This window comes from Dromiciops gliroides, chromosome 3 (assembly GCF_019393635.1).
Source record: "Dromiciops gliroides isolate mDroGli1 chromosome 3, mDroGli1.pri, whole genome shotgun sequence".
Classification (NCBI taxonomy): Eukaryota; Metazoa; Chordata; class Mammalia; order Microbiotheria; family Microbiotheriidae; genus Dromiciops; species Dromiciops gliroides.
Genome location: NC_057863.1, coordinates 651,233,588 through 651,249,810, shown reverse-complemented (window position 1 = coordinate 651,249,810; position 16,223 = coordinate 651,233,588). Strand labels below are relative to the sequence as shown.

The 16,223-nt window shown below is 51.4% G+C and overlaps 1 protein-coding gene across 1 annotated transcript; it reads left to right on the top strand.

Moving 5' to 3' along the window:
* The first annotated feature begins 6 nt into the window (after nucleotides 1-6).
* Nucleotides 7-16,150, top strand: IGLON5 (IgLON family member 5). The gene is made up of 9 exons (XM_043993942.1): nucleotides 7-39; nucleotides 216-462; nucleotides 7,241-7,319; nucleotides 7,526-7,758; nucleotides 8,933-9,052; nucleotides 13,223-13,357; nucleotides 13,572-13,692; nucleotides 14,156-14,310; nucleotides 14,964-16,150. Exons 1-9 carry the CDS (start codon nucleotides 7-9, stop codon nucleotides 15,053-15,055), a joined length of 1,215 nt encoding a protein of 404 aa, XP_043849877.1. The 3' UTR covers nucleotides 15,056-16,150.
* The last annotated feature ends 73 nt before the right edge of the window (nucleotides 16,151-16,223 follow it).

Genomic DNA, 16,223 nt, shown 5'->3' with positions numbered 1-16,223 from the left:
GCCGGGATGTTTGCCTTCTGGCGCGGGCGGGGGCGGCTGGTGGGCAAGATGCCTGGGTCCCGACGGGGGCGGGGGTGAGGGAACTGGGGATTCGGAAGGGGGGTGGGCAGAACCGCAGTAACAAAGGCCTCTCCATCCGTCAGGCAGCGCCCCCCCCTCTGCCCCGCCCCGCGGCCCCCCGCATCCCCTGATTGGCCGGTCCCCCTGCCCGTCAGCGCCGCCCCCTCCCCGGGTCTGCAGCAGGGCTCTCGCCGGCTCCTCGCGCCCCCCCCCCGCCCGGTGCCGCAGGCGGGGAGCCCCCCTCCCCCTCCCCCTTCCCCCCCGGGCCCCGCGCGCCCCGGACCGGCCCCCCCTTTCCCCCTCCCGCCCCCTGCGCGCCGCCATGCCCCCCCCCCGCCCCCCGGGCCCGGCTCCGGCTCCTCGCCGCCGCCGCCCTGGCCGGGCTGGCCGTCATCAGCCGAGGTACTGCAGCGCTGGGGCCGGGGGGGCGGGGGGCTGGAAGCTTGGGTCCCTGCGGGGAGCGAGGGATCAGGACGCCTGGGTCCTTGGTAGCTATGAGGTTATCTTTGGGTTCTAGAGTTGGAAGTGACCTTAGTGATGTGTCTGGGAGGAAAGGGGATGGATGCCTTGGGTCCACGGTGGGGGGTGGGGTGGGGACCGCTGGGGGATCGACTCTAGGGTCCCCTCGGGGGGTGGAGGCTGAATGCTGGGATAGCTGAGGGGAGGGCGTGGGGAGCAAGACAGCTGAGTCTCTAGGGGGTCCCAGAAATTGGGCGGGGGAGGGGGTGACAGTCCCCAGGGTCCTGGGGCCTCGGCCGCTCGCCTGGATCCCTGCCGGGTGAGAGCAGAAGAGGGGACTGTCGGGAGGGGGATAGGGTAGGGGGCAGAAACCTGAGTCCTGAAGCTGGCTAGACGGGAGATAGAGGGATGGAAGGCGGAGATTGAAGAAAACAGCTTCATCGGCCTGGGGATGGGGACGGGGGAGGTGGGGGGGTTCAAATAAGTGGAAGAGTTTAGAGGGTTGGGGTGGAATAGGGAGAAGGTGAGGCGGGTCATTGAGGGCTATTTCAGGGGGACAGCGGGGCTTAGAGGCCAGATTGGGGGAGGGGGGAGGGGAGGAGGGAAGAGGGAAGCCGTGCTGGCCGCTCCAGCGCCTATGTCCCTGAGGAGGATGGGTTCTGAAGGATGGGGTCGTCTGGGTTATTGAGGGGGCAATAGAGTCTAGAGTGCCCGTGTCGTGGGGAGCAGGGGCAGGGCAGCAGATCATTCAGGTGTCTGAAGGTTTGGGGTAGCTATGGGGAAGAGGGGGATGGGCAGGAGGGCCAGGGTTGGCATCGATTTCTCCGGCTCCTGCCGGAAAGGTTAATGGGTTGAAGAGACGCTGGACTAATTAAGTTTCCTTGGCCCAGGCCTACTTAGGGCTGAGGCTTCTCCCGGCAAGAAATGGGTTAAGGGGGCCTGGGCCCAGTCCGACCTCAGGCTCCCAGAGGAGATTCTCCCACAGTCAGGGATCGGGCTATCTCCTCCAGCCAGTCTGAAGGGGAAGGGGGTGGGAAAGGGCCAAAGCTTTTCGTTGCTCTGCCTTCTTGTCTGGACAGGGCTCTCTAACTTCCCCCAGTGCCTGCTCTCTTGGCTTTGTCTCTGTCTCTATCTGTGTCTATTTCTCACTTTCATCTGCCTGTCTCTGTCTCTCTGAATCTTCCCCCCTTCATGTATCTTTCCATCTCTCTTGACTTCTGCCTGCCCATATTTGTGACTTTTCCATTTATCTTTCTCTTTTCTACATATTCTGTCTACATCTCATTCTCTCTCATCTCTCCGTGGCCTCCCTCTGTCTCTTCATTGTGATCCTGTTCTTTGCATATGTTTCTGTCCGGTGTCTTCTCTTTACCTGTCTCCATATCTCTTTCGTGTGTCTGTCTGTCTGTCCGTCTGTCCCTCTCTTTCTCTGTCTCTATCTTCCTGTCTCATCTCTTTCTCTTACTCACTTTTTTCTGTCTCTGTCTCTGTCTCTCATCTCTCTCTCTTTCTCCTTTTCTCTCTGTCACCTCTCTTCTCTTTCTGTCTTTGTCTCTCTTGTCTCTCTCTGTTTCCTTGTCTCTCTCTGCCTTTCTCTGTCTCTCTGTCATTTCTCTCTTTCTCTTTTTATCTCTCTTTTTCTCTGTCTCTGTCTCTACTGCTTCTCTGTCTCTCTTTTTCTCTCTTCTCTCTGCCTGTGCTTCTCTTGGTTTCTTTCCATTTTTGTCATTTGCCTCTGTTTCTCAAAATCTCTCCAGGTCTCTGCCTCTGTCTCCGTGTGTATGTTAGACTATCTCTCTCTTACTAAGTTTCCTTTGTGCTTTCTCTATCTCTGTTTTTTCTGTTTCTCTGAGTGTTTGGATTTCCTCTCCTGTTTCCCTCAGCATTTTTCTCTCCCTTGCTCATAACTTCCAATTCTAAAACCCTTCCTCTGTCTTTTCCTCCTCAAGTATCCATCCATCTCTCTCTGTGTGTCTCTGACTCTGTCTCTCACTTTGTCTCTCTTAACTCTGTTTCTGCCTGTCTCTGAGTCTCTGAATCTTTCTCTTTTTAATATTGTCTGAATCTGGGTCCTTTTATTTTTTTCTGTTTCAGCATTTTCCCATGTCTGTCTCCCGTTCTGCTTCCTTATTTCTCTTGGTCTCTATTCTTGTTTCTCTACCATTTAGTTTCTTAGCAAATGGACTGGGAGTCATTGACCCAGGTTTTAGTCCCAGCTCTTTCACTAAGTCCATGTGACCTTGGGAAAGTCATATCCCCTCTTTAGGTCTGTTTTCCAATTATAAAAGGAGAGGATTAAACTAAGTGGTTTCTAATATCCCTCCCAGTACTAGCATTCTTTGTCCTAGGTTTTCAAGTTCATTCAGTTCTGACGTTCTCTGTTCTATGTTCTAAGTTCCTATTCACCCTTAACATTCTCTGTTTAGGCTCTAAAGTGACTTCCAAGTGTGGCATTCTATATTCTTTCATGTTCTGTTCTGTTTTGAGTTCTCAGAGTGCTTTCACATTTAATACTTTAATACTTCCTACTTCGGATATTTTACCATTCCTCCCAGCTCTGACAATCTTCCTTACATCATTTCTACCCTACCATTCTTTGTTCTAGGTTCAGAAGTTCCTTAGTCATCTGACATTCCCCATTCATAATGTCTCTTCCAAATTTTACATTCTCATGTGATAAATAGCTTTGAATGTTTTAAGGCCCCTTCCAGCTCAGACATTGCACATTTGAAGGCCAATCAAAGTTCTGACAGGCTCTATTTGGTGCTCATCTCCTTTCCTATTCTCTGTTCTAGAGTCTACAGTGTCTTCCATCGCTGAGTTTCTCCCTCGAGAAAGTTTCTTTCTACTCTGAGTTCTTAGGTCCCTCTCAGCTCTGACATTCTCTGTTTTTAGGCTGATTTCACTTGGAGACATGTAGGGCAGGTCATTGAAGTTACCGCTGGAGTGAGGGCCAGCTCAAACACTTTATGTTCTCTATTTTAAGACCTTCCCAGCTCTGATTTGATCTGTGTTCAGTTCAAATGGCTTTTGTAGCTCTCTGCCTCTATGATTCTCGGACCCTTCCTGCTCCTTTCCCACATCCTGAGCTCCTATCCGGGCTGCAGCTGCCCCGGCAGCAAGAAACCCTTTAGGCTCACACTCCTCCCACCCTCTCTGTCGGAACTCACCTTTCCCTGGGGAGAGCAGAACCAGGGCTAAGGTCTGAAAACAGACAACCTGACTCATCTCTCTTGGCAGACGCCACTGAGGGAGATAATTTTTTGTGCTTGTCGGCTTGCTTGCCTGTTTGGGGGCGGTCAGGGTATCAAGGAAAGGATGGAGCTTCCTTCTGAAAGATAATTGGCCAGAGTAGACATCTGGGCTCGGGAGGCTGTGGGAGTCAGCCCTTTGGCATCCACTTGAAGCAAGGGATGCTTTGTACTTGACACAGAGGGATAAATGAGCTGACCTCCACCTAAACGAGTCCCAATTTCACATTGACATGGTCAATAACATCTGGACCTAGTACCCTGAATAGTCTTTTTCACCACTCAAGATTAAAATCCAGTATCTCGTTCCTTTTACACTTCCATGTAATAACCTGCATCTCCTGTCTCCTATAGAATAATTTCCAACTTCATGTAATAACTCCAGCCAAAAATTTATCCATGAGTCAGGCTCTGGGGAGTCTTTACAACTGAGTCCCTGCAGGTACCTCCAGATCAAAAGAGTTAAGTCCCTGGAAGGGGCATTCTGGGGTCCTAGAGAGCTAGGAGAATGTGTCTATTCCCAACATTCTTCTCCCATTCCCTTGTGATAAATCCTGCTAAATCCTTGTAAAATGGTTTTTATACTGTTGTTGTTGTTCAATTGTGTCCAACTCTGTGTAATCCTGTGGACTTTTGTCCATGGGGTTTTCTTTGCAAAGGTCCTGTAATGGTTTGCCCTTTCCTTCTCTGGTGTATCCCCATTTTATGGATGAGGAACTGAGACAAAAATAAGGATTAAGTGATTTGCCCAAGGTCCAAGGCCAAATTTGAACTCAGTTCATAGTTTATAAGATTGAGAGCTGAAGCACAGAATGACAGAGCTAGGGGGAACATTAGATCTCATTGGTCCATGCTCCCTCCCTCTCCCCCTACCCCTCACAACTTTCCTTCAGTGGTTCTCTCCAGTCATATTCTGGCCTGAGGGTGTGCAGGTAGGAAGGGAAACTCTCCCTGATTCCTCCATTTCCATTACTCTACTTTGTGGTCTTCACACCTGTTGTCCTGCTTCTATCCCTCCCATTGCATTGTATTGTAATAGCCTTCCCCAAGGGAGGACATTTAATGATTATAATGGACATGGGGCTCTAAATCAGGGGTAGGTGTGTGTGTGTGTGTGTGTGTATTTGTGTATGTGTGTGAGAGAGAAGAAGAGAGGAGACTGTGTGTGTCTGTCTGTGGGGAGGAGAGTATATATGTCAGAGAGACAGACAGAGACTAAGAGAGAGACACAAAGACAGAGAGGAAAGGCAGAGAAAGTGCGTGTGTGAGAGAGAGAGGGAGGGAGAGAGTGTGTGTGCCTGTGTGTGAGGGGGGTGTGTGTGAAAGAGAGACAGACAGACAAACAGTGAGAGAAAGAGAGAAGAGAGAGATAGAGGAGAGGAGAGGAGAGAGAGAGAGAGAGAGAGAGAGAGAGAGAGAGAGAGAGAGTGTGTGTGAGAGGGAGGGAGAGAGTGTGTGTCTATGTGTGTGAGAGACGGTGTGTGTGAAACAGAGACATAGATAGAGAGGGAAAGACAGAGAAGAGAGAGATTGGAGAGGGGAGAGAGAAGAGGAGAGAAAGGAAGAGACAGAGAAGGGAAGGAGAGAGAGACAGGGAGAGAGATTGGAGAGGGGAGAGAGAGGAGAGAGACAGAGAAGGAGAGAGAGACAGAGAGACAGGAGAGAGAAAGGAAAAGACAGGGACAGATAGACTTTAGAAGAAAATTTGATGTCAAATAGTTTGTGCTTATCAATGTATATGTATATGTATCTATAGATCTCTGTATCTCTATATATGAGAGTGTATCTTTGTAACTTTGTGTCTGTATGTGTCTACTTTTGTTTCTGTATGTTTTGGTATCAGACTGTACACCTTTATGATTGTCTGCCTGTTTTGTCTGTGGATTTGTGTGGCTCCATCTCTATGATGTGTGTATCTGCTTATTTCTACGCCTGTGTTCATATCTGTGTCTGATTCTGTGTTTTGCTCCTGCCTGGAAGTGTGTGACTTTGTATCTCTCTGTATGCATGTGTGTCCTTGGGACTAGGTGTCTGCCTGTTTGTATATCAGTGTGTCTGAGACTTTTGTCCTTGTAACTATGTCTACGTCCCTGTTTGTTCAGTGTATCTCCATGCTTCTTTCTGCTGTGTGTGACTGTGTCCTTGGGAGTGCCCCTGCCTGGCTGTCTCCATCTGTGTTTCTCTTTCTGTGTATGAGAGTCAGTGTCAGCATGTTGAAATCAAGGCTCTGCAGCTCCTCCTCTGGGCCCCTGGGAGATGGGGGGGGGAGGGGAATCATTGCTCCAGGGTCTGGGGGAGGGAGGGAGGCGGAAGGTGCTAGAGACAGTGTGTGATTGTGTACTTCTGCCTTCCTATGTCATTAGCTTATGACTATGTGTCTCAAAGTTAACCTGATTCCCAATGGGTCTTGGCTCTCCCTTGACTCTGTCTATTTTGACTGAGTAGAGTGTTCTGAACAGTGGAGAAAGTCATAAGGAGGGTAGGAAGGGGGTTGGTAAAAGCTGCCTGTCCTGGTGAGTGAGTATGTTCTGTTATCTTGTGAAGGTTTTCCTCCGTGTATCTCAGTATTTCTTTTTTCTTTTTTTGGTGAGGCAATTAGGGTTAAGTGACTTGCCCAGGGTTCTGTTATCTTGTGAAGGTTTGCCTCCGTGTATCTCAGTATTTCTTTCTTTCTTTTTTTTTTTTGTGAGGCAATTGGGGTTAAGTGACTTGCCCAGGGTCACACAGCTAGTAAGTGTCAAGTGTCTGAGGCTGGATTTGAACTCAGGTCCTCCTGAATCCACGGCAGGTGCTTTACCACTGCGCCATCTAGCTGCCCCTATCTATATATTTCTTAGGGACAGTCTCTTTCCTGGTGTTCTTTAAATACAGGAAAGATTTGGGTGGGGAGGGAGCAAGTGCCCAGAGGCAGGGAAATAGATGTGATCTCAGATAAACTCCAGGATCAGCACCTGTTCCCCATCCATCCGCTGCACATTTATCCACATATACCTAAAGTTTAGTGATGGAATACTGGGGGGGGGGGGGGGGAGTTTCCTGGTAGTAATGTCCCAGGATAAAAAGGGCCCTGGATTAATTAGCCTCTCCCCTCCTTTTCCTCCCCAAATTGCCTGCTGGGAGATTTAGCCAGGATCTTTTCCCACTTACATTATTGGTTCCAGGGTATTTTGTAATCCAGTTTAGGCAATTCATCCCTCCCTGAGCCCAGGTCCTTGTCTCTTGATGTCATTGTGTCTATGTCGATGTTACTGTCTCTCTGTTTCTTTGTCTCTATGTGCCATTCTCTGAATCGATCTGTGTTGGGGGTGTTTGCCAGCTGTAACCCACTGACAAGGGGTGGCTTGTGCTTGTCTTTACAATGTCACGGGGTTACACAGATTGTGTGGGTGACATGCCAGCCCTGCCCCAGGTTTTTTGGTTGTGGGGGATGGAATAGAGATCGTGTGCTCCACCCCTCCCCTTCTCCCCAGGGCTGCTGTCGCAGAGCCTGGAGTTCAGCTCTCTGGCAGACAACTACACCGTGTGCGAGGGAGACAACGCCACACTCAGGTACAGCCAAGACCCCGCCCTATGCACCCCCGCCCCAATCCTCTCCCTGATGACCCCTACCTCCCAAGGCACCCCTTCCTTCTTCCTTCAAGGTAGGTGCCCCGTTCACCCCGCCCCCAAACTCCCTCCCCCGGGTTCCCCAGCCCCCTCCCTCTGGGGCCCGGTGCCCAGGCCGGTGCCAGCCAGAGCCTCCCCCGTGGCCGCAGCTGCTCCATCGACGAGCACGTGACCCGCGTGGCCTGGCTGAACCGTTCCAACATCCTGTATGCGGGCAATGACCGCTGGACCAGCGACCCTCGGGTGCGGCTGCTCACCAACTCTCCCGCCGAGTTCTCCATCCTCATCACCCGCGTGGGCCTGGGCGACGAGGGTCTCTACACCTGCTCCTTCCAGACCAGGCAGCAGCCGCACACGGCCCAGGTCTACCTCATAGTGCACGGTAAGAACCAGGCTGGCGCCCCAGCGAGAGACGGGCACTAGGCACTGATCAGGGACCCTGGGAGGGGCTGAGAGCCTGGGGAGACAGGGGAGGAGAGACAGGGGAGGATAGGCACTGTAGGGTGGGGACAGAAACAGAGACCCAGGCAGAGACAGCAAAAGTTACAGGGACTTCAAGAAGGACAGAAACGTATAGGGAGGGAAAAGGGGGGAGGAGGAGGGGGGAAGAGGAGGAGGAGGAAGAGAAGGAGGAGGAGGGGAAGGGGGAGGAGAAGGAGGAGGCAGAGTAAGTGGGGGGTGGAGAGATAGGGACCCAAACCCAGAGAAAGGAACAGAGACCCAGAGAAAGACAGAAACACAGAAATAAGGACACAGACAGCCGTAGCAATAAAGGAGTGAAAGGAGTGGCTCTGGAGACTAACAAAAGGATGAAGAGACAGACTGCTGCCCTGCTCCTGAAGGCAGCTGTGCAGCCAAAAGCAGGGGGAGAGAGGCACAGAGACAGAGACAGAAATAGAGACAGAGGAGAACATACCAAGGGAAAGACAGAAAAGGGACATAAGAGTCAGAAATACACAAAGGGAAAAGTAGAGGAAGACAAACACAGAGGGGAGCAGAGGCAGAGATGGAGTCAGAGATATACAGACACCCAGAGAAAATGCTGAGGCAGGCTTTTCTGCCCAGCCTCTCCCCCTCAGGGCCCAAGAGCAGCTAATATCATGGGCTACTGCACCTTCTACATCTTCTGGGTCCTAGAAAGCAGGAATTAGAAGGACCTGAGGCCTGGGCCCCTGAGAGATGAGGCTGGGGAAGAGGACATCTGGTTTTCTCAGGGGGCAGGGATTAGAAACTGGGATATCAGGGTTCCTGAGAGGAACAAGGCAGGAGGATCAGAGCACTTAGCCTACCTTAGCAGGCAAGACTAGGGTATCAGGTGCCTGGATTACCAAAGGGAGAAGAGAGTGGAAGATCCCTGGTGGGGGTTGGGGGGTGGAAAGGAATTGGGAGTCCAAGATTCCCAGAATCCTTGGGGGGGTATTAAGGGATGAAACTGTCTAAAGAGGGTGAGGGATGCAGAATCAGGAAATCTGGGACCCTTAGAGAGGAAGAGCTGGAGGATCCTGACCTCTGGGTCACCTTCTACCCCCTACCCCCATCTCCCCATCTCTCTTCAGTCCCTGCCCGAATCGTGAACATCTCCTCTGCTGTGACAGTGAATGAGGGTGGGAACGTGAACCTGCTATGCCTGGCTGTGGGGAGGCCAGAGCCCACAGTCACCTGGAGACAGCTCCGAGGTGAGGGCCCTCCCCCAACCCTACCTTCCTAATGCCTCACCCTGGGCCCCCAAATTCCCATTTCAACCTCCAACTTAACCCTCTCTTCCCAGACCCTACACTGCTATACTTGCTGCACTCCAGGCCCTCCCCAAATCCCTTAAGTCCCAACTCCCAAACCCTGAGAGATCCCTACATCCCCAAACCATGCATGTGTGGGGAATTCATCTTTTAGCCTAAAACCACAGTCATAGAGCTTAAACTCTGAGAGTTAGAATGTATTGAGCCTCAAGACGAATCCAGTCCAATCATTGACTGTGCAGGAATCCCTTCAGGGGAGTGGAAGGTGGGGAATGGGAAAACCATCCAGCATCTCTTGGACCATCTCCAGTGATGAGGAGCTCACTACCTTTCTGTCCTCAATATCAGAATCTCAAGTGATGAAAGGGATCTCAGAGTCTACCACAGGAACAGCTGGTAGTCTCAGATACTTCCTAGCTGTATGACCTTGAGCAAGTCACATAACCTCTGTTTCCTCAATTATAACATGGGGATAATAATAACACCTACCTCAAAGGGTGGTTGTGAAAATCAAATGAGATAACATCTGTAAAAGTGTTTATATATATATATATATATATATATATATATATATATATATATATATATATATATATATATATATATATATGGCACTACAGACATACTCATTCTGTTCTCTTCCCTTCTCATCTAATCCAACCCACACCTGAATAGTAATCCCCTCTCCAATCCCCCCATTAAGTAGTCTGTAAGTAGTCATCCTGCCATTGTCTGGAGACTTCTAATGATGGGGAACTCATTATAGTACTGTTCCAAATATTCATTCATTGTTTTAACAGTCTTGGAAGGCAGAGACAGGAGAGAGCATGAAATATGTAATGTCAGAACTGGGAGAGACCTTAGAACATAAAATGTCAAATCCTCTTTCTGACAGTTCCTTATAACCTTGGTCAATCACTTAACTTTCCTTGACCTTAAAATGAAGGGACTGGACTCGGTGGCTTCTTAGGTTCCTTTGGGCTCTAAATCCATGAGTTTTTGAGTGCTCAGAAGGTTCAAAGCCTTATCTTAAGCACTGGTAATATGTGCAATGATAGATAAAAATGTGGGCCCTGCTCTCAAAAAGCTGGCAATCCAATAAGGGAGAGAGATGTCTACATTAATAACTGATACAAAGGAGAGTGAGATGGGAGCAAAGGAACTGATCCAAAGGATGGTATAAGAAATTTGTGGGGAGAGAGATACATTTCACTGTGGGGAGAGGAGTGCTAACAAAGGTTTCATGGAGTAGATGCTATCTGACCTGGAACTTTAAGGAAGGAAGAGACTTTAACAGATATGTGGATATGGAACTGGGAGAAGACTTTCCAGGCATGGAGGAGGTAAATGAAGGGAGTAGTATGAGATAAAGCAGTCAAGGTATGGTTGCAACCCATATTGTAGAGGGCCCTTGAATGACAACATTGAGACTGTAATCAACAGGCAGTAGGAGCCCCTGAAGTCTTTTGAGTAAGGGAGCAGCAGGATTAAAATGGGAATGAGGAATATGAGTCTGAACCAGTGTAGAGGAAGGTTGGGGGCAGTGGGGAGAGACTGGATGCAGGAAGATGACTTTGCACACTATTACAGAAGTCCAAACAAGAGACAAAGAGAGCCTTCACCCTCTAGGATGGTGATCAGGTAAGTGGAGACAAGGAGACAAATGCAAATGATGCGATTGTGGTAGGACACTTGATATCTGACAACTGGTTGGATATGGGAAGTCAAGGAAGAAGAAGGTATCCAGGATGACCCAAAGGTCTTTACCCTGGAGAATGGGGTGCCCCGAAGAAAAAAAAGGATCACAGATACCCAGGGTTGTAAAGGACCTCAAAAGGGCATTTAATTCAAGACAAACTTGAGAAGGGATTGCTTCTGCAATAGCCCTGATATGTGGTCTATTGGGCTATTCCCACTCCTCTTTGTGGGTCTAGAGTTCATTACCTAAGGGCCTTCCCAGATCCAACAGTCTGTGATTCTAGGATGAACTAGCTATAGTCTTCTCTAGCCTATCAGTCAAGTATTAAATATTTACTGGATAAGACCTTAGAATAACAGAACCTCTGAGCTACTGGGAACCTCAGACACCATCAAACCCCACCGGTACCTGAACATAAATTCCTCTGTCTACATCCAGCCATTGCCAGCAAAAAGCCCGGTGCCTGGCAAGGTGCTCTGCCCCAGATTGGAACTTAATACATTTTTGTTGAATTGAAGATCCCAGGATGATGGTGGCCATCCACTCTTCATTTGAAGACCTCCACTGATGGGGAACTCACTGCATCAGGCATCCCCTTCCGGTTGGAATTCTTGTGTCAAACCAAAATTCAATCTCTGATGCCTAGACCTCTCACCTGTGGTGGGAGAGACCCCAGGGACTCAACCCATTAGATTCAATTTAGCAAAATTGGATTAAGTAGAGACTGTCTTTTGTGATCCATACTGGAAGAGAAAAGGGAGCTTCAATATAAGGTATTCTCTCAAGTAGGTTATTTGTTTTGTTTTGTTTTGGTTTTCAGGGCAATTAGGGTTAAGTGACTTGCCCAGGGTCACACAGCTAGTTAAGTGTCAAGTGTCTGAGGCTGGATTTGAACTCAGGTCCTCCTGAATCCAAGGCCAGTGCTTTATCCACTGCGACACCTAGCTGCCCCTCAAGTAGGTTATAATCTAATAACTGTGAGGTAATTGTTGGGACTCACTTCTCTGGACCTTAAAACACAGATTGCTAGAGCCTTGGAATGTGGTTCCATATTCCTGAGGTGGAAAGAACCACAGGACATAAAATGTCTGGGCTGAGAGGAATCATAGAACATGGAAAAAACTGGAAGGCTCCTTAGAACTTAGACTATCAGACCATGGAGGCCATCTTGGGAGGGGGAGAGAATAAAATAATAACTAAAAACAGCAGAACATTCCAAGGATCTGTGATTTCACTTAGCTGGCTGGAACTGTCAACCCTAATAACGGCTAGCATTTATATGACCCTTTTAAGGTTTTAAAAACAGTTCACAAAATGATCCTGACAATAACTCTGGTGGGCAGTGAGTGTTATTATTATCTCCATTTTACAGAGGCAGTGGTAAAGTGACTTGCCCAGGATCACACAGCTAAAAAGTGCCCAGGGCTTTATTTGACCTCAAGTCTTCCTGACTCTGAGTCCAGCACATGTACCACCCAGGGGCCTCAAAGGTTAAATGGCTTCTGTGTGGTCACATAGCTAGGCTGGGTCCAAGGCAATACTTGAACCCAGGTCTTTCCGTCTCTGAGGAGGTGGCTCTATTTCCTATGATATACTGCATCTCACACAAAATCACTAGATTTGTAAGATACTGTACAAGCATTTCCCCTTTTGATTCTTAGAACAGAGAATGTCAGAGCTGGAAGAGAGCTTAGAAAAAAGAAAGTCAGAACTAGAAGCTTAGAACAGAAAATGTCAGAGCTGGGATGGAGCTTAGAATAGACAATGTCAGAACTGGGAGGAAGCTTAGAGCAGACAATGTCAGAACCAGGAACTTAGAACATAGAATGTCAGAAGTAGGAGGGATCCTAGAATCTGAAGTGTCAGAGCTAGAAGAGTCCCTAGAACAGACTGTGAGATCTGGGAAAGAGCTTAGAACGGAGATGGTCAGATCCAGGTTGAGGCTTTGGTCTGAGCTGGGTGGACTCTTAGAACACAGCACGCAAACCGCTCCAGCTTGAAGGGCCTATATGGATGAGTTTTCCAAGACCACATAGCACCAATAAGTTTGAGTCACCTACGGAGACGTCTGGCTCCAATACCTGGTTACTAGTCCCAGAGTCCCTTGAAATCTCTCAGACCTGCACTCACTGGAGCCGTTTTCTCATCACTGTCTTCTCCAGGTCCCCACACATACCCTCTCTGGATTGTCGGACCCTGTGTCTCCTCTCTCTAGGCGATTACCAGTCTCTGACCTCAGCACCTCAATCCCTAGACGAAACCCTCTCCCACTCAATGATCCCTGGACTCCAGGGTCCCAGCCCCTGTTTGCCCCCTCCCCATGCTTGCCCCTGCTGATGTATGTCTGTGTTGTGCCCGTGTCGTCCCCGTGTTTAAGTGTGTTTGTGTCCGCCCTGCCCCTCCTCCCTCAGACGGCTTCACATCCGAGGGTGAGATTCTGGAGATCTCGGACATCCGGCGAAGTCAGGCGGGGGACTACGAGTGTGTGACCCACAATGGCGTGGCGTCGGCCCCTGACAGCCGCCGCGTGCCAGTCACTGTCAACTGTGAGCCCCTTATCGCCCTGGTCCCCGAGAGAGGATGGGCTAGGGGGAGGGGCCTGACGTCCGGACTCTGGGTCCCCGAAGGCGTTGGCTTGGGGGAGGGACGCCTGGGTCCCTGAACTGGCAGTCCTGGAGCTGGGGTTGAGAACCACCAAGCGAGGAGTGGGGAGGGTGCGAAGTCAGAACGGCTCATCCAGCGCCGCCCCTTCTGCCTCAGACCCTCCGACCATCACCGATGTGACAAGCGCCCGGACAGCTGTGGGACGCACTGCGCTGCTCCGCTGTGAGGCTATGGCCGTGCCCCCAGCTGACTTCCAGTGGTTCAAAGATGACAAACAGTAAGGAAGGACGCGATGGGGCGAGGCCTTGTAGGGGGTGGACCTCCAAGTGACTAAGGCAAGGGAGGGACGCGGAGTGAGGATTACCTAGGGCTGGGCCTGCATCTCGGGTCCTAAAGTGAGGGGCGGGGCGGAGAGGGGCGTTCATCTAGGGTTCAGAGAGGAATGGCCCCTGCCCACCACTGTGGAAGGAGTGATGCAGGAATGCTCCCGGTGGGCAGGGCGGGGAGAGGTGGGCTGTCAACTGCGAGACACTGAGAGTCCTTCTCCAGTGTGGGGAAGACTAAAGATGTGGGCGTCCACCCTACCTTAGGGCTGTGCTCTCTCTCGATACACACACACACACACACACACACACACACGTCCGTCACGTTTAGTTGAGACATTGGGCACTGAAAGCCCTTGCTGCGGGGGTCTGGGGGAAGCACGACAGGAAGGGGGGGACTCACAACCTTGTCCGTAGGTTGGGGGGCGGCGCGGCCGAGGGCCTGAAGGTGCAGACGGAGAGGACTCGCTCCATGCTGCTATTTGCCAACGTGAGCGGCCGACACTATGGGAACTACACGTGCCGAGCGGCTAACCGGCTTGGGGCCGCCAGCGCCTCCATGCGCCTTCTGCGTGAGTGCGCCCAGGCTAGAGCAGGGACCGCAGTCCGGGACAGAGCGCCCCAGACCCAGGGCCAGAGAGGGGAGGCACGGGACTTGGAGCAAGAGAGAGAGAAGGGCACGGACAGCAGAAGTATGCAGGACCGAGGACAGGCAGAATGAGACAGAGAGAGATGCAGAGACAGAGACAAGAAGCCACATCTAAAGAAACTTAACGGAAGAGAGGGAGAAACAGGGAGAGAATCCGAGGAAGACAGGGAAAGACAAAAGAAATGACTAGAGATGGGGAGCCAGAGGTGGAGAGAGACGGCACAAATGGAGAAAAAGGGCAAGAAGCAAGAGCCAGAGTGGGGCGACGGGAGAAAAAGACAGGCAGAGAGCAAGTGGAAGAAGGGGTGGGGAGAGAAAAGCAGGAAACAGCGAGACAGGTGGAGAGACGGAAACAGCGGGAGAGGGTGAAGGACAGAGATACGGAGAATCAGCGGCCTGGTGAGAAATGGATGCAGGGAGGACTGAAGCTCCCAATTTCCACCAAGATCAGAAGAAAGGCCAGAGAGGGGAGAAGGCATCCAAAGCAGAGGGAGCTCAGAAAATGGCCTGAGGGTGGGCTGAAGGGCTTCCCTCCTCCTGACCTTGTTTCTCCTCATCCTCCCCTTCTGCCTTCAGGCCCAGGCTCCCTGGAGAACGCTGCCTCCCGGCCCCCTGGGCCCCTGGCCCTCCTCTCTGCCCTGGGCTGGCTGTGGTGGGGAGGCATGTAGGAGCCAAGGCTGACAGAGATGGAGCCCTAGCAAGGGAGTGAGCCAGCAGCCTGGAGAGAGAGAGAGCCAGCGAGGGAGGCCCAGAGTCCCGGGCAGAGGAGGAGGAAGAGGAGAGATCCTTAGAGAACCCATCACTGTGAGGGATAAACGCAAAATTATGCATCGTTTCTACAGCCATCGTTGTCACCCGTTCACCTGTCTGACTGTACCCCAGTTGCCCCTGACCCCCTCAGGGTAGCCCCGTCACCCCTGCCAGCCACAGGCTGCCTGTCACCTCTGCATGCCAGCTTTAGGCGGCTGCACTGGCTGCAGGGGTCCCTGGCCCCCACCACCAGGCTTAGCTTTAGCTGTCTCACCTGTTGGGAGTGGCCCCATACCCCTTTGCGTTGGATTTCGGCCCCAGTGAAGAGGAAAGCTCGGGGAGGGCACCATCTCGTCTCTGGGCCTCTCCGGACAACCAAGGCTGCCTGTCACATTTCTGGGTGTCCTCCTGTCCCATACTATTTCCCTTCCCCCACTTTCTGGCCTTCCCCCCAGGCCGACTGGTGCTTCCATCCTACTGTCAGGCTGGTGGCTGTGGCCTCCCCCGCTTCAGCTGTCTGCCTCAGTGCTACATCCCCTACCCCTCTGCCACCCTTAGCTGCTTGCCTGTGTCCCTGTCCTGTCTACTGGCTGCCGGCTGTTTTAGCTCCAGCCACTCCAGTCTTGGCTTGAAGCCCAGTCAGCCGACTGTACCTCACCCACACGTACCTACACCCACCAGCGACTGTGATCAGCAATAGTCCCCCCAACCCAACTCCCAGCTCTCCCTGGGCCCAACTGTAGTTTCCACCGGAGGTGGTGGTTTTGCAGAGGGACAGAGGATCTAACAGAAGGCCTGCTGCTATCTAGTCCCACTAGAGACCCCCAAAAACCACCACTCAGAGGGAGGGTGAGTCCTGGGCCCAGTCCTAGACTTGTAAACACCATCTGCTACATAAACACTTCCTCAATGTCCATATGATTCAGAGCTGGCCAGGGCTAAGGAGGGTCTGGGGGGTGGGCCGGATCAGGGAGGGGCAGAGACTGTACCTCAGAGGGGGGCATGGACCCCATCCACATCGTCTTCCATTCCCAGGGTCCTGAGGGGGTGGGGAGGGGAAGGAAAATAGGGTGGGGTGGGGGGAAG

Bases quoted from the DNA above. Each gene is read 5' to 3' on its own strand.
- IGLON5 (XM_043993942.1), top strand. From the start codon at position 7: ATGTTTGCCTTCTGGCGCGGGCGGGGGCGGCTG. The intron at 7,320-7,525 runs GTACAGCCAAGA...CCGTGGCCGCAG, and splicing joins GGAGACAACGCCACACTCAG to CTGCTCCATCGACGAGCACG. The intron at 13,693-14,155 runs GTAAGGAAGGAC...CCTTGTCCGTAG, and splicing joins TGGTTCAAAGATGACAAACA to GTTGGGGGGCGGCGCGGCCG.